The 18,639-nt window shown below is 34.7% G+C and overlaps 1 protein-coding gene across 3 annotated transcripts in view; it reads left to right on the forward strand.

Annotated features, from left to right (window-relative positions):
* ELMOD2 (ELMO domain containing 2) overlaps positions 1–14,477 on the forward strand; it is a 29,709-nt gene extending 15,232 nt beyond the window's left edge. For 2 of the 3 annotated variants that reach the window (XM_065545519.2, XM_074040508.1), the window contains 4 exons: positions 1,681–1,814; positions 4,064–4,132; positions 4,931–5,064; positions 10,914–14,477. In XM_065545519.2, coding sequence (XP_065401591.1) covers positions 1,681–1,814; positions 4,064–4,132; positions 4,931–5,064; positions 10,914–11,059 — 483 coding nt within the window. In that variant the 3' untranslated portion in view covers positions 11,060–14,477. The remainder of the gene's footprint in view (positions 1–1,680; positions 1,815–4,063; positions 4,133–4,930; positions 5,065–10,913) is intronic. The other variant, XM_074040509.1, reaches the window with a different exon arrangement.
* Positions 14,478–18,639: the final 4,162 nt, after the last annotated feature.

An 18,639-nucleotide genomic window follows, 5' to 3' on the forward strand; every position in this document is an offset into this window, starting at 1 on the left:
TGGCACTTACTGAGGATTAACTGCTATTTCTGTCCCCATTGTCATCGTTATTCCCTTCATGTTAGGCCCTTGCTACACAATACCGTTCCTTTTGAGGGAAAAAAGTACAAGTCCTAGACCTCTAGTCCAAGGAATTTTACCTTGGTGCTTCATGGTGAAATTCAGTTCTACAGTACACATACTCAGCAGTCTACACTACACATATTCAGCAGTTCTACACTACACATACTCAGCAGGGTAAAGAGCTGTGTAATCCGTCTTGCTTTAAGTGTAGTCCAAGGACCATCTTTACTAGAGTTAACTAGTGTTCAGTGTGTAGATTCCAAAGTTCCACCTTAGACTTACAAAAATTACAATCTCCAGGAATGGAACCCAGAAATTCAATATTCATGCATATTAAACTTTTAATACTAGTGGTTCTATACTGTGGCTCTCACCACATCACTGAGACCTTACCATTGGCATGATCAAACTCCTTGCAGAATTCATGGAGAGAGGCTAATGTAAGCAAGTCACACGTGTTAGTAATAAAAGTAGTGACCAGGTAAACCTAATCTAATGCTTGGATTTAGCTTCAGAGCCAGTCTTGACCCTGTTTTAAAACACGGTCACAAGTCTTCACATTTTATTTTAGGTAACAGAATACTCCTTTCATTAGGGGTCCTTATTCAACAATGCCTGAAATGGTAATGAAATGGGAAAAAATGCAAGTATTTCTGTTTTGCAAATTTTCACAGACCTTTTTTAGTCAACTTCTGTGTCTTTCATTTGATGGCTTGTATTGAATTTAAGCAATAAATTTTCTTTATTTTGCATTGATTAGTTTGTTGGTATGTAATATTTGATAGCTGTTTTTGTTGTTGTTGTTGTTGTTTTTGAGATGGAGTCTCACTCTGTCACCCAGGCTGGAGTGCAGTGGTCCGATCTCGGCTCACTGCAAGCTCCGCCTCCCAGGTTCATGCCATTCTCCTGCCTCAGCCTCTCGAGTAGCTGGGACTACAGCTGCCCGCCACCACGCCTGGCTAATTGTTTGTATTTTTAGTAGAGACAGGATTTCACCATGTTAGCCAGGATGGTCTTGATCTCCTGACCTCGTGATCCGCCCACCTTGGCCTCCCAAAGTGCTAGGATTATAGGCGTGAGCCACCGTGCCCGGCTTGATAGTTGTTCTTAAATCCTCATCCTTAAAGATATTTATTTAAAACCAAATCATATTTTTTTAAACTGAAAATGTGTAAAACAAGTTGGAATGCTATCAGTATCATTTCTTCATCCTCTTCTGTCTTAGACCTATTTTCATTCTGATTAAGCACTATTAACCCACCATTATAATAGAGCCTATTTAACTATATGGTATCTGAAGCAAGGGCTAAGTTCCTAAAATACTGTGTTCTTCTCAAGCAAGCAGTTTACCAGTTCTGGGCATATCTGTATTAATTAGTAAATAAAAGACGTCTCATTGTTTTATATTTTTGTGTATTATTTGTTTTCAAAATCTGCTCTTTATACTAGTCTTTTTAATGGGAATAAATGTGCTGCATGTTTTAGGATAGTTGAAAAATGTTCTAAAGTCTTTGCTTAACCTATTATTTTTCTACAAAAGTTATTTGATAGCATTAAATTACTAGTTATAAGCTATGAGAAAGAAAATGTCTTAATAATGGAAATATGTTTGTACAGCTTTGGAATCTTCTAATGCCCACGAAGAAGTTAAATGCTAGAATCTCCAAGCAGTGGGCTGAAATTGGTTTCCAGGGTGATGATCCCAAGACAGACTTCCGAGGCATGGGCATACTTGGATTAATCAATCTTGTGTAAGTGAAAGTGAACTTTTTTTTCTTCCCTAAATGAAATTACATGTAATCTCTGATCTAGTTACTTCTAATAAGAAGTGATCTAGTTGATTCATACTATCTCTGAATTTTAATAACTGCAGTGCTGGGAGTATTTGCTAATGTGTTGGCAACAATATGAAGATACTGGAGGCCAGGCACATGGCTCAGGCCTGTAATCCCAGCACTTTGGGAGGCTGAGGCCAGAGGATCACTTGAGGCCGGAAGTTTGAGACCAATCTGAGCAATATAGTGAGACCCTGTCTCTACAAAAATAATTAGCCAGGCATGGTGGCATTTGCCTGTAGTCCAGCCACTTGGGAGGCTGAGGCAGAAGGACTGCCTGAGCCCAGGAATTCAAGTTTACAGTGGGTCGTGATTGTGCCACCTCCAGTCTGAGTGACAGAGCAAGACCCTGTCTTTAGAAAAAAAAAAAAAAAAAAAGACATTGGTGGAAATATACTTGTGTTTGTGATTTCTTTACTTACCAATGCTTTCCTCTCCTTTTTCTTTCTGATCTCCATTTTGATACTTCTTAAAGAATTATGTATCCTCCTACTGCCTTTATTCACTTGCTTTTTCTCTCTGGGCTCCCTGATTCTATTTTGGCAAATATAACCAGGTAAGGTGATAATAAAGTCTCTTTACTCTTTACATATATTCTTCACCACCTGTGACAACTTACCTACCTGCATTCCTGACTTTGTATAGACTACCATATGAACTTTCTCTCTTTTATCTTCTTTAATACTTATGATTAGCTACATGTATGAAACCCCAAATATGTAACTCAAGTCACAATTGATAGCCAAAACTATTCTAGAAGATGGCCCGGAAGATTAATTTCCTCCCATAAGGATATGCAAATATACAAATTGTAGTGTTTGGGTCTGTCCATGAAATTGTGATTTATAGACTATGAAATGTCTAGAATGGGAAGGCTAGGCTATTAAAGTTTGGATAATTCTTACTGTGAAAAAATCCTGAAATTGGCTAAATTAGGTTAATTTTGATGGTTTTTCTTATTGTGTATATATGTTTATTTTTCACCATTTGATACTGTTAAGACAGGTTAACTAAATTCAGGAAGGAAATTAAAAGTTGTTCTATATTACAGATTGAATATTTTAAGAGTAGTTTGACTATTAATGCAATGCTGAATTATTACAAAAATGAAATATAGTCAACTGAAGGCATTTTAGAGTCAATCTAGGGATAAAGTAGAAAAATTAGAGTACTTAGGAAAGCATTGCATTAAGCAAGACTTTTGAAACTGTTTTGGTGTTTACAGATCCCTTAGGGAATCTGATGAAAGCTTTGTATACTCTCTCCCTGGGAAACATATACACAGAAAAAGTTGTCCATAATGTAAGATGGTTCCTGGATTCCCTTTCATTCATAAATTATCATTAATTCATGGACTTCTAAGTTAACAGCCCCTGGTGTAATGGGTTGAAAATTAGAGCCAGTGAAGAAATAAGGAAGTTTATATTAATACTCTGTAGAAGAATAAAGAGGGAAGAGTTAATTAGAAATTTCTATGCTTTATGAAAATGTCAATGATTTTGTCCCCTAAAATGTGAAACCATGGACATTTATTTTTTATTTTTATCTTCATATGAGCATTGTGTGTGTGTGTCTGTCATTTAGAGGTTATCCTAAGGTTAAATAGATTTGGTATAGGCCAAAAGGATGTATGTGCCTACAAATAGATAGTTCCATATCCATCTCTCTTGTACTACTAATACTTCTGTTTTATAGCTAGTATTTTAGTTAGATGATTGATGAAGCAAAAGATTGTTGATTCCCTTCTGATTGCACTGAAAATGGCACTAAACAACACAGACTTAAATTGTAGTGGAAGGAACGAACCTAGGTGAAAGGAAGAGTGTCCTAACAGATACATATTGACTCTTCTATAGAACTAGAACCAGCAAAGAAACAAAAATAATTGAGTTTTTTTTTTTAAGATAGTCTCTTTTTATATTATCTATTTATTAAAGTACTTTACAGTCTTGTCAACGACCTATATTCTGTACTACATAGGCCTGATAGCTAGGAAATTTTGACTGAGAAGCATTTGTGAATCACTGAAGTGATTTGAGACAGATATCAGGATACTCATGGCAATACTAGGACTATCATTTTGACAGTAGCTTTTTAAATTGGTTCTGGATATCTTATATTTGAATGGCGTACATTCCTTTGATTATTTTTCTTAAACTTTTTAGGTATTTCAGTGAAAATTACACTAGTGAAGCTCATCAGATTCTTTCCCGTTCAAATCATCCAAAACTAGGGTAAGCTGGGTATATTAAAGAAGCTGTAATCTCTCACATTTATAATGCTTAGATGATTAATGAATTTGAAAGTATATCAAGGTATTTCTTAAAATGAAGTATTTAATAAGAACTTTATAAAGAATATTACATGATACATTATTTTTAAGGATAAATGTGATTGTAAACCAATTTTGTATGTAGTTCAATATATTTTTATCACAAGATATAGTTTATCTATACAATGGAGATAAGGGCCCTTATAAAATCTTTTTGAGAAATAGATTTGAAGACAGGCAGAGGAAATAGTTTGGAAAAATAATAGGAAAATGGGAAATAGCTTTGCAAATTATAAAGTGAAATGCAAACTGAGGTAGTTTTATTAGCCTTACCGTTATTTTTAAAAATATTCTGATAGTATCTAATCTTTGAAAAAGCATAGTAACAATGTTAGATCATAAAAATAAGTACCCTGATAATGGAGAAGAAAATGTCGGATTATCCAGTGTATTTTAGGAATCAGTGAGATTTGGTGTCTGTAGTCCCCCGACCCCTTTTTTATTTAAGAATTTTAGTTTTAGATATCATGTGAACAGAGCTTTATTTTTATTCCTTAGATTATATCCAGAAAAATATACAGGCTTTAAAAAGCAAAAATGTTAAATTCTTTCTAGTATATTTTTCTTACCATGTAGAGATTATCATAAAAGCAATACTGTGTTAAACCTGAAGTCATTTTCTACTAATTCCTAACGTAATTTTAATTTATTTTATGAGTTATTCGGCTAGCTGGTGTAACTGGTAATGTTTCTGACATAGGTATTCTTATGCAATAGTTGGAATCAATCTTACAGAGATGGCTTATAGCTTACTGAAGAGTGAAGCTTTGAAGTTTCATCTCTATAACTTTGTTCCTGGTATACCAACAATGGAACACTTTCATCAGTTTTATTGTGAGTATTAAAATGAGTTAAAACTAGATCTAAGATAATTCTTAAACCACTAGGAATGTATAATATATATTTTAATCTGTTGCCTCTATGAAGGTATATAACTTATGTTTCTCATTTTATTACTTAGGGTCTTTGAAAAACAAGAAAATAGTAGAAGATGAGTCCCCAAGAGTACTCTGTACTTCAGTTTTTATATTTGCTGATTATGAAAGGCAGTATTTCACATGTAGACACATCTAAGATTCATGTAATTTTTCTTTAGGCATTCATTTTCCAGCTAACTACAAAATATATTTTCCCTCTTGAATGCTGGTTAATGAATGCTGTTAAGGACAGGACAGACCATTTACAGATTATTTTATTATTTTTGGAAGGAAATTTAATTTAGAGGAACTTTTCACCCCCCCCCCCCGCCTTGAATTTCAAGGCCAGATTTTCTTGTGGTAGGTCAGAGATACTAAGTAACTGTTCCTAAAGCTGTCTTTACTTCTCTGTTCCATTCACTTTTAGTGATAATATTTGAATACTGAAGGTTTAATTGAATGAATCTATCTTCTGAAGCTATTGTTCAGAAGCAAAGAACTCAAATCTAGTTTTTCTTCACATACTACTTTTCTTGATCTTTTTCTGTCTTTAGAATGTCATTTGCATGTTGGTAGCATATAAGAAACTACTTAGATAATAGTGGCCAAATCATAATTTCTTTATCTCCATTGTTGAAAATATCATCCATGTCTCTTTTTCGCAGAACCTTTCCTGCCTTTACTTACACCCTAATTCCAGTTTTGTCTGCATCTTAACTTTCTCTTGCATGTGTCTGTTTCTTTCCGTCCCCATCGTAACTGTACAATATCAGGCCTTTGTTACTAGGTTACTGTAATAGCCTTTGGCAGTCTGTTTATGGTAACACTCTTCTATTTCTTCTCCACGTTGAAAGTATAGTTATTTAAAATGAAAATCTCATCATTTTACTCCACTGCCAAAAATTCTTCGAAGGATTCCCATTATAAGGCCCTGCATAATCTGAACCTTGGTAACCTCTCCAGACTCATCTTTTGCCATATACCAGCCCCCCTCGCACCCCTACAAACTCTATAGTGGAGGCATCCCAGTCTTCTTTTTAGTTGCTCAGAAAAATTATGCTCTCTTTTGACTCTGTGCCTTTGCAAGTGACATTCACTTGGCCTGAACACTATTCCAGCTCCCTCTGTTCTTTCCAAGTGATGCCTTCTCATCTTCCAAATCTCAGTTTAGACGTGCTCTTCTCGGGGAAGTTTATTCGTTTACTGTGTGTTAGGTGTTGTTCTAGGCCCTGGGGATATAGCAGAGAAGACAAAGTCACTGAATTCAGTGAGGAGCTGTTATCTTCAGAATCAAAATTTCCCCCTAATGCAGTGTCCACCTCCAGATACTACTTCATTTCTCTGCTCCCTTTCTTCAGGAAACTTTTTCAATAATTGCTGTTTTTCATTTCTTCATCTCCAGTTTTTATCTAATTCCAATTTAGTTTCTCTCTCCATGACTGCTCACACTGATTTTTCTCAAACACCAAGTTTTTTTGCTGCCTAATACCATTGCCATGTTTTTTCTTCATGTTATTTGTTCCTTTTAGTGGCACTGGGCATAAATGACCACACGTTTCTTCTGGAAACATTATCGTGACTTTTCTGATGCCACATTCTCCTGGCTTTTCTCCTGCACCACAGGAATTCCTGTAGACATCCACTACCTTACTAGATGTAGGAGCACCTCAGGGCCCAGCCTGTGCCCACTCCTCTCTTTAGCCCGCATACTTTTCCTAAGTGATACCATCTGGTCCCTTGCTTGAAATGCCAAATGTGCATTAAATGCCAAAATATATATCTTCAGCCCAACCTCTACGTTAACCCCAGCACTGTATGTCCAGATCCTTTTTCTCCCTTAATGGATAAGGATAAAGAATAATATGGGCATGCTTACACAACATAGGAGCCGATGCAGCATGTCTTTAAATGGAGGGACAGGTTTCAGGTCCCTAAGGACAGCATTGATGATTCTACCCAAGTGTACTGAAGATTTCTGGCAGGCATGAGATGCTTTCCTTTAGCATTCCAAAGTGTTGTCGCTGGGACTTTGCTAACTTGCCTCTATTTTTTTTTTTAAATGAAATATATCCCTTGTTCATTAGCTACCTATTGAACATAAATATAAAAGCAATTTTAAAACTCCCTAAACAATTAAGCAGTTTCCCGTATCTCAATATATACAGGAAGGTGGTAGGTTAGAAAGCGGTGCAAAATGACCTCTGTGTAGTAGTTTTCCCCTAAAGACCAGGGAACTTGAGGATCTGTGGGAACTGTTGCTCTCCAGCACCCTCACACCATCTCGGCTGGCTCCTCTATAGGAAGGACATTAAAGTGTAATATCTGAGGTAGAAAAGTCATTGTAGAACCCTTTCAGTTGCCTCCTGTCAGCTCAATCTATCGAGCTATATAGATCATCCTGGAAACAGTGAAGCTTATGGTTTTCAATTATTTTGAGACATTAAAATGCACATACACATATACCTATGTACCTTTTAAGCAGAAGTTTCCCAAAAACTTGATTTTCATACCCGTTACCATTGGAAGTTTCACATCTTAAGGTTCTGCTTTTCTTCTTAGGAGGAACATATTCTAACTAGAATAATAATTTGAAATCTTGTCTTTTGAATGTGCATACTTTTTTTGTTAGAGGAGTGGGATCAATTGGTTTGCACAAATTAGTTCCAAGGTCATAGTTTCTCTCCAGAAGGAAGAACAGTTAAGAGATTAGTTTCCACATTTTTTGTTTCCCTACGATCTGCCTTCATCTCCCCCTTTGCCTTTGATCTCTCTGCCTTTGTTTTAATGCGTCCTGTGTAGGAAGGGCTGGAAACATTGGTAGGTTAGCTTTTTAGCTCCATTGTCATCTTGTACGTCCAAACTGTGAGCAGGTATCTGCCATGATTGTGGAAAGTTACTGTCCAGCAGGAGGGCTTAGGATTTGGGGACCTCTGTCTTCTGTATATTCCTGTCTAGGATGTCTCCATTCTAGTTTTGTAGGGCCACAATTTTAGCTGGACTTCTGGTTTGGTGGTTCCAAAAAAAAAAAAAAATAGTAACACCTCAAATTTATATAACAAGAAAGTTATGCCTCAATAACAACTTTATTGAGGTATAATTTATATACCATAGAATTTACCCATTTTTAAATTACACTTAAATGGATTTTAATGAGCTAAATTGGGTAGCCATCATCATCATCCACTTTTAGAACATTTTCATCACCCCAGTGAGATGCAAGTTTACAGTTAATCCCCCTTCCTATGGTTTTCTTATCCTTAACCTCTGCAGTAAATACATGCAGGGAATTTCAGGTTTAGACATTTCATATGGCAATTTCTACAGAGTCTAAGTGTTCCAAACGTCTGGACTCAAAAGGACAAAATATGTGCATCATGGAAAACAGCTCTCTTTGTTCCATCACCTTTTGCAAAGCTTTGGGGGTCTTATGCCAAGGATGGCCCTGCCAGTTTCCTAGAATTTCAGTATTTTTTCCTGTGGTTTCCTGATGTCACATTAAATCACTTTAGCTATTATAGTCTCCGTTCTTCAAGTTAGTCTTTCCCTGACACTGATTTATATTATAGGTCAACAGCCTCACTCTGAAGCATGAAGTTCCTAGTGCTTTAACTTGAGCATTTTGTTCCAGGCCCATGTAGTCATTTGAATGGGCCACATTACTGACAGTAATGAAAAAGCAATTTAAAGGACATAAGAATGGTAAATATCTAAAACATAATAACCAGATACACTGAAACAAATGGTATGGCCGTGAAATTTGGATGGCTATCTCCATTATCATACTATGCAGAACATTAATCTCTAAATGTATTTATTGTATATCCCTAACAGTGTATGGGGGATAGAGATAGCAGATGGTATTTCTTCAGAGGCTTCATTTCTTGATATTACTTGTATATCATGGTTGACAAAAATCTGTTTTATCATATATTGAGAATAATCCAAAAATCTTTCTTAAACTGGCCTTCTTATGAAATGATATTTCAGTGTTGGAATATGATGATTTTAACCATTAATGTTTGCTTTATGACCAATATTATTAAAATAGGATTTCCATTTTTTTCATAGTAGGCAATCATGATAGTCTAGCCACCCTTTTGTGTAAAGTCATTGGCTTTTGCAACAGAGACCACTTACAAACTGTGTGATTTGGGGCACATCATTTAACTTCTCTTTACCTCTGTTTCCTTTTGGTAGAGTGGGAATAACAACATAGTACTTGCAGCCTAGGGCTGCTCTGACAGTATATGAGCATTTAGTGAGCACTGTAGAAATATTTGAAAAAATAATTCAATAAATACATTTGATTACATACAAAGTAGGACTGGGGTGGTTTTATTTTTTATTTTTTGTTTTACTTTTTAACAGCTTTATTAAAGTATATGGTAAACTGCACATATTATATAACATATGATAAACTGCACATATTTAAATATGTATGATTTGATAAGTTTTAACATATGTATACACCTGTGAAACCATCTCCATGATCCAAATGGTGAATATAATCACCACCTCTGAAAGTTTTTATGTGCTCCTTGGTAATCCATGCCTCTTGCCCCTCCCCCTACCATCCTAGGTACCGCTTTTTTTTGTCACTATAGAGGAGTTTGCATTTATTTTCTAGAATTGTATTTAAGTGAAATCATGCAGTTTTTACTCATTTTGGTCTGGTTTCTTTCTGCATAATTTGTTATGTGTATTAATAGCTTTTTTTACTTGTTACTTTTTTAAATTGACAAATTAGCTCATTTACTTTTATTGCTGAGCAATATTCCATTATATGCTACACATTGTTTATGTACTTGTTGATAGATATTTTGATGCTGGGTGGTTTTAAATTCACGTTTAAGTTTACATATGTGTGTGTGTGTATATAAACAAGTTCAGTTTCGTGAAATACCTTTAACATTTTGGGGGTTAATTTGGCTACCATAATGACGATATTGAAAGCCAAAAATATTAAGCTGATTTAGAGTGGATTTTTTTTTTTTTTTTAAAGAGAAGATGCTGATAGCTCATTGAAAAAAAAAGTAGAAATAACTCTTAGATTTAGAAATCAAGAATTAAGTAGGAAATAGCTTTCCTACACTTTAGCCTTATCCAACATTTTCTCATTACTTGCATTTTTGTGCTTCAGAGATTTCTCGGGAAACTTCTCAAGGTATCTTTTGAAAGTACTACATCTTTTTTTTTTTTTTTTTTTTTGAGATAGGGTCTCACTCTGTCACCCAAGCTGGAGTGCAGTGGTGCAATCATGGCTCACTGAAGCCCTGACCTCCTGGGCTCAAGTGATCCCTTCACCTCAGCCTCCCAAGTAGCTGGGACAACAGGCGCATCCCACCATGCCTGGCTAATTTGTGTACTTTTTGCAGATACGGGGTTTCGCCATATTGTCCAGGCTGGTCTCTTAAGTCCTGGCCTCAAGCGATCTGCCCACCTCAGCCTCTGAAAGTGCTGAGAGTTCAGGCATGAGTCACTGCTCCCGGCTGAAAGTCCTGCATCTTTTAAGCTTGAGGGACGTTGTTGATTTTTGAGACCAATAGTAAATGCACACTAAATCGTTTATTGAAATTGCTGTTCATTTTGAACATACAGAAACATTTCTCATTTAGTCCCTCAGGCCTCTAATAGTTTTGAGATTACTTTTGATTATTGTATTCTAATATGGAATTTAAAGGATGGTTATATACTTTGTAAAAATGAGATGGTTTGAATGTGATTCCAACATTGAGGACTAAATGTTTTGTTTTTCTTTAACTGTAGGTTATCTTGTCTATGAATTTGACAAGTTTTGGTTTGAAGAAGAACCAGAAAGCATTATGTATTTCAACTTGTATAGAGAGAAGTTTCATGAAAAGATTAAAGGACTTTTACTGGACTGTAATGTAGCACTTACTTTAAAAGTATAAATCATCCACTGTATCTTCTATTTCTACCACATTTTGCACATTCAACAGAATTTATATGTTGTAATAGGAATTATCTGATCAATTACACTCTTATATATAATTTCCTACAAAAATATTTCAGAAATTCTATTTAAGAAAGCTAGTGGACAATCAGTGTATGTTTACAGTTGTTTATACACTGTTCTCCAAAGGTACCTTATCCTTCCAAAGATCCCCTCTGTAGAGTCATGCGAGCTACAGTTTGGAACTTGGGACTTAGCCCGTTGGTGTAAAAGTATAAATCAGGTATTTGTATTAAATTGGTTGATTAAAATGTGTAAAATCAATTTTCATTTTTATGTGTTGTGGGATCAAGTTGGTATCTTTTTTCAAAGCTCTTTAAGGTTTTTTTTTTTTTGGTTTTTAGTTTGGAAATGGCTGTTTTTAATTTTGTCTGATTTTTATTTCTAGGGTAATTAACAGGAAGAGTGTTTCTTTATGATTTTCTTTGTTTGCATCTTAATTACGTGTCATAATGTTGCTTCATTAGTAGCAAACAGAGTAGAGATACGGCAGAGAGAATAAAGAATTATGGCCTCCTTTTGGGTTTCTGTGATTATTGAGCATAACTGATGAGAGAATGACAGTATTGGTGACTAGCTTTTTTGTTTTTAAATAACACACTTTAAAATGCCACAGTGTTATTTTTATTTGAAAGCTTAAAGGCATTTTCTCATCTTCAGTATTTGCTTTTTATCAGTTGTAGAAAAGAACCTTAATGTTTTCTTCTCTAGCTATGTATGTTTATGAAACTGCTTTACTTGTGTATGAAACTTCTCCACCTATGTATGTTTATGAAAAGAGATGTATTTGCCAAGAAAATCTTGATTATGTAAAAGACAAAAAGATTATAAAAGACAGTTTTTATTTAAATAAAACTGTCTTTGAAACTTAAGAAAGTTTAAGTTTAAAAAAAATCTCAGTTAAACATCATTGGTTTATTTGACTTACTGTTAACTCTTGCTTCTCTTTGACTCCATGGTGTTTTTAGATAACGATGTATGAACTTTATGTTAACGGTTTGTGGGATACTAAAATAGCTTGAAGACGACATGATGACTGTGCATTTTATATAGTTTTATTCTCCTAAAATCTCAGGAGGGCAGCAAGTGCTGTCAAGGATTATATAGTGATGAGATTCTTATGGGAATGATTTCTTCTTGGTGTGTTTTACACATTTGTACTGATAGCAAAACTAAAGTTTAAAGCAGGAAAGTTTAAGTTCTCCTTAAATCCTACAGAAACCAACCTTTTGAAGACATAATTTCATCTAAAACATGATGATATTTAGCACACCTTTTAATGTGGGTGTATATCAAGTGTTTAAGGACTGGCTCGTATATAATAGAGCAAGACTTGAGACTTTTTAAGTATTTGCTCATATCTGTTGACCTTTCTCTTTCAAACTTGTTAAAGAGAAGAGTGGTAAGACATATCCAATTGGAAAATAAGACGCAGTGTTGTATAGCACATGCATTTAAAGTGCATGCGTTAAATTAGTTTCTCAATAAGATAAAATTATTTTAAAATTTTAGTTCCTTTTATTACAATAGTGGCAATTTAGCTTTTCAGTATTACAGGAATTTAAAAATTGGTTTCTTGTAGGGGACATCTCAACTTTGGGAATGTCTTCACTTAATTTTTAAAAAATATTTTCATGCTTTATTGTCCAGCTATATGATATATCGCAAAATCCTGACAAGTTCATTGTATTAAGGTATTAACTATTACATGGAAAGCAATTCTGTTCATCTTTTGATGTTTGTGCTGAAAATGCTTATCTTTGTATTTTGATCCTCCAACAGCAGAGAACTTGAACTGATTTAAACCTTTGTCAGTATACTTAAGAATGCTTTAAGTGTGGAAGGGGAAAATTTTAAGTAATTAAGTTTTTTCCCTTCTAGGAAGAAAAACTATGATGATGTTAAGAAAATGTTGGTATAAAGTTTGCTCAATAATATGTTCTTTAAATCCACCTCCATATGTACGTTATAAGTATCATTCTATTTTTGCTTAAAATAATCTGCATCCATTTCAGATAGTTTTACAGCAAATTGATCTAAAAGCCACTATTAAATTCTAGGTTTGAGTCTAGAAGCCAAGCAAAATGTCACCAATGTCAGTTGTAAATTAGAATGCAACATGGGCCTTCAGACTCTTGATAGTGATATACATGAAAACCGAAATATAATTGCGTCTACCTTCCTACTTTCCCTTTTGACATATGTAGTTGGAATTTTATGTAGTCTTAAAATCCATATTTAGAATCTTACCTATTTCTATAATGATTAGTAAAATGCCAAAGTAGTGATAGAATATTGTGGCATTGAAATAGCCAAAAAATTATGTTAGTTTTAGCATCAAAAAAGTAAATAAATGTTGAAATGAATTTTTGTATGTGCCAGATTGAAGAGAGTGTGTCAGTGACAGGAAGTAGTCTAAAAAATTAATAGTCATGGTTTTAATAGGGTCTGAAAGACAATCTTTAAAGAAATGGGAGAAATCGGGGTATCAGTGAACCTATACCAACCTCTCTTTGTACATAAATATGGTGATGTAGCTAGATATAAAAATCAGTGTCTTACTGGCACCATTTACAGTTTAGAAAACAATCTTTTTCTTAAAAATTCCCATCTGATTCGTATTTTTAGGAGCTACTTGGATTTGTATATATTTTTTCTACGTGAAAATATATGTACTCTTCACTTTTGTTCCAGTATTATAATTGCTCATGCACTCTTTCTCCCCTTTGAGAACCTTCAGTGAAATATAAGTTCATCAAAGATTTGCTCAAAGGAGAAGCATCACATGAGTATGAAAAATAGATGCTTGCAGCTAGAACAGAAAAGGTTACACATGATCATGACACAGAAGATAGGAGGTTTGACTTGGAGGGCCATAATGTTTATTATCTTTCTTGAAATAATGGGGACCAGCAGCTGTTTTCTCAGGATAAATGGTCTACCCTACTTCTCCATGAACAGGTGTGGGGAGGCTTACTTTCCATTTTCATATTTATACACCTCTCTACAAAAGCAATTTTTAATGAAGATTAGTGGAATTGTTAAAAATCTGAGAGGAATCATGAGTGGAGGTGTTTGGGGTTTTTTTCTGTATTCAGTTTTTGATGAGAAAAGTTTTAAATGTAGTACAGGTAAGACCCAACTACTACCTTACTATTATAGGATGATTCTGTGTTTCTGTTAAAGTATTCAAGTAGCTTTCTCTGGGGGAAAAGTACCACTTGGACACTTAAAGGAATTGGGATTTTTGTCTACTTTGGATAAGGCAGTTGACTTCTTAAGTAAAAGCAATAGTGTAAAATGTCATTTTGTTTGGAATGTTAAGTGAGCAAATAAAAAAACATGTTGAAATTGTATAAGCCTTTCTGTTGATACTTCTTTTTTTCCATATTCCTTCATTTAGTCATTCATGCTCATTAAACATTTTTCTTATTTTTCTTATGTTGCTATAGGTAAATCAGAATATATAGAAAAAAGTTTTGATTTTCTTGACTTTTTAACTGCTAATTACCTATTTACAATGTTGAATGAGAAACAAGTGGTTATGAGACTGAAAATGTCCTCTATTTAAAAAGAAGCCACCACCTCCACCTGCCTGTTCTTACAAACAGTAGGAATAATTCATGCTAAACTGCACTGTTTTATTCTTAACTTTACATAAAAGTTCTATTATCCATCATAAAATGGATCTATTTTCACATAAATACATCATTTTTTACAGCTGCACAGCATTTCTGTGTGTGTGTGTGTGTGTGTATGTGTGTATATCTTACTTTGAAATAAAAATATTACAGGTAGATCTGGTTGGATAAGGTTAAGTTAGTATATTAGTACTAACTTTATTAAAGTTAGTACTAATTATAATTTTAAATATATGTATATATTTGAAAATAGAAAGGCTGGAAATTAAAGACAAAACATCCATCTTAAGGAGTTTGATGAAGAACACAATAAATGTAAAGAAAATAGACAAGGAAATATTAAAGATAAGTGCTTAAAATGCATAGAATAGGAAACAAGCATATAGGATCAACAGAAATAAGTTTTTGCTTGAAAAGACTAATATTGATAAATTTGATGATACTAGTTAAGAATAAAGGAGAAAGCAAATAATGTCAATGAAATATGGGACATCCCTACAAATTATACAGATGGTGAAAAAAATTAATTTTTTCAAAAATTTGAAAATTTTAATGAAATACAAAAATTTCTAGAAAAAGACAGCTTACCCAAACTGTACAACAAAGGGGGAAAGTCAGCCCTATTAAACTGAATTAGCAATTAAAACCCTTTCTGCTAAAAACTGCAGTTCTATATGGCTTGCATCAGTGAGCTGAATGACACATTTAAGAGTAAAATCACTTTTCACAAACTCTTGCAAATGATAGAGTATAGACTCTGCAATTCATGAGACTATCATAACCTTGATGACTAAAACTCCACAAGAACAGTATGAAAAAAAATTGTATGCCAATGTCACTTTAGATGCAATAATTATAAACAAAATGTTAGTACTAATTTTAATATATTAATGACCTGCATTTATAGATAATATTGCTTTAATATGTGATCAGTTATGGCTCAGTTGATCACCAGAATAAAACTAATGTAAGTTTTCATATTAACATTTGAAAATCATATGATAGTCTTACATGCAGAAAAAACATTTGATAAAAATTCATTTATGTTTAAAAAATAGTAAATGAGAAAAAGTGATTAATTTTATAAAGTGTATCCTTATAAACTACAACAAATACACTTTAAACAGTAAAATATTGGAATGAAATTTAGAAAGACTGGAGAACTATGGAGCAGTTTGATGCAGATCATTTCCCTCTAGGGACAGACTATTAATGATAAATGCTTTAACTCTATAGATTGCATTAAATCTGTAAGATAAATATAAAAACAGTTTTTCCCAATCCAAGAGTATGTTGTATACCTATATAGTTTTAAAAAACATTTCAATAGAATTGTAGCCTTTATAGTGATACCACACATCTTTTGTTGTATTTATTCCCAGGTACTATTTTAAAATGCTTTTTTTTTTTTTTTTTTTTGAGACAGAGTCTTGCTCTGTCACCCAGGCTGGAGTGCAATAGTGCCATCTCGGCTCACTGTAACCTCTGCCTCCCGGGTTCAAGTGATTCTCCTGCCTCAGCCTCCTGAGTAAGTGGGATTACAGGTGCCCGCCACCATGAGCAGCTAATTTTTTTGTATTTTTAGTAGAGACAGGGTTTCATCATGTTGGCCAGGCTGGTCTCGAACTCCTGACCTCAGGTGATTCGCCTGCCTTGGTCTCCCAAAGTGCTGGGATTACAGGTGTGAGCCACCACGCCCGGCCTAAAATGCTTTTATATAATACATTTTTAATGTTGATTTTATTAGCCACTTTGCCAAACTCTTTTATGTGCCAATTCTTTTGGATTTTCTGTGTACACATTCATATCACTCGTGAGCAGTAACTTTTATTTCTTTCCATCCATTTATTTGTCTTACTGCACTAGCTAGGACTTCTAGTACCATGTTGAACAGATGTGCTATGCCAGTTTGGATTTATTCAGCAAATATTCAGTCCTTTCTATTTCCCAATAAGGAGTACATTTCCCTGCTCCTTGATGTTAGGCTTGACCATGTGACTTGCCAAGATCAGTGGAATGTTAGTGGACATAAGCAAAGGCTTGAAATAGGTTCGAGCAATTGGGCTTATTCTTGCGCCTCTGCCATCACCATGAAAAAGAGCATGCCTTGGTTTGTCCATGGGTACCAGATGAATCAGAGCCACATGGAGTTGATCAGAACTGGTCATAAACCCATGGCCTAAATTTGAAGGCCAACTGAATTCAGCTAAGATTAGCAGAGCTGCCTAGCTAGCCTACTGTTGTGTGAATTCTAAATTTGTAATATTGGTCAAAAGATGTGCACATAAAACATACTGGAAGATTCCATTTATATGAAGTTTAAAAATAGACAAATGAGCCATATAATTTAGGGATGTATACTTAAATAGTGAATCTATATAAAAACACACGGAAAACCATTTACCATGAAAGCAAAGTTAAGATGGTCTCAAGTTGTGATCCCGTGGGTGGAGGTGGTTCTGCGGTGCTTGCAATTTTCTGTTTCTTGGGCTTCACTTTGTTTACCTGTTAGTTCACTTTGTAATAATACATTAAAATATTCATTTGCTTTATGCACTTTTATGTATATGTGTTATATTCCACAATGAAAATTTTCCCATTTTAACAAATGAAGACAAGAAGCAAGAATGATTTGCAGACTTTATATATCTTACCTTGTTTCAAGTAATGGCTTGCCTTGTTAAACAAAGAATAGAGTGTGATTATTGCCACTTACTTTGCATGAAAAAGAAAAACTTTGTGGTGATTCTCAGGCCTGTAGGGGCTTTTGCCCACCCCCGCAGTTGTGTTCCCTATCAGATGAGATCACTGAGGCTGCTATCAAAACACTTGGTAAATCCCCAGGTACCTTCTGATAACAGATGGATTCCCTTATATTTCCTTCTGTATGGGGGCAGGGCCTATGATTGTTTTATGTACCACTGTGTAGTATACACAATGTCTAGAGCATAGCAGATCCTCAAATATCTTCCGATGACTGGCGTTTCTCTGTACCAGGAATTGGCCAACTTGCTTCCCTCCATTTGCAACTTCCCATTGCCTGACCAGGGTCCCAGGCACAGAAATAGTTACATGTTTTATTCCTTATTCTTGAAAGAAACATGCTATTTTAAGGTTGTGATTTGTCCTAGTTTGAATTCCCTGTGAATCAGACCTTGAGGAAAGGATTTGCAGTTCATTTCGGAGGTGATCCAAGGAAACGCTGGTAACGGAGTAGGGAACCGAGATAGGGAATAGAAGTCAGCCCACAAATGTTGTAAGCTAAAAATAAAATCTAAAGCTTCCCACTGACTAAAGGACCCCCTCTTGGCCAAGGGGACCCCAGAGAAACCCTCAAAACTGAATTCCCAGCCGTGATAGAATGGAAGGTCAAACATGCTTTGTTATACCCCCTCCGTTGGATGGTTTAGACACAACTGACCAGCATGAATGTTAAAATAGAGATCACAGACTGAGGGAACAGACACTTTGTGGCAATATTCTTTGTAGCATTGTAGTCTTCTCCATAGTGATATGACACATCTTTTGTTAAATTTATTCCCAAGTACTATTTTTAAATGCTGTTACACATTTTTACAGCTTTATTTTCTTACTTCCTTTTGCTGGTATATAGAAATGTAGGTATCTAGTCTTTTAAATATTGATTTTATTAGCCACTTTGCCAAACTTCTATTATGTATGCCAATTCTTTTGGATTTTCTGTGTATACATTCATATCACTTGTGAGCTGTAAGATGCCAAATTATAAACAGGACCTAAGGCCGTGCCAGGCAGGATTAAGTTACGCACTCCTACACTTAAAGAATAAACTATGTTCTAACTGCCACAAGATTTTTCTTTTTCTCGAGCAGCTAAACACACACTGGCCTTGAGTGTC

This window comes from Macaca fascicularis, chromosome 5 (genome assembly GCF_037993035.2).
Source record: "Macaca fascicularis isolate 582-1 chromosome 5, T2T-MFA8v1.1".
Taxonomy (NCBI): Eukaryota; Metazoa; Chordata; class Mammalia; order Primates; family Cercopithecidae; genus Macaca; species Macaca fascicularis.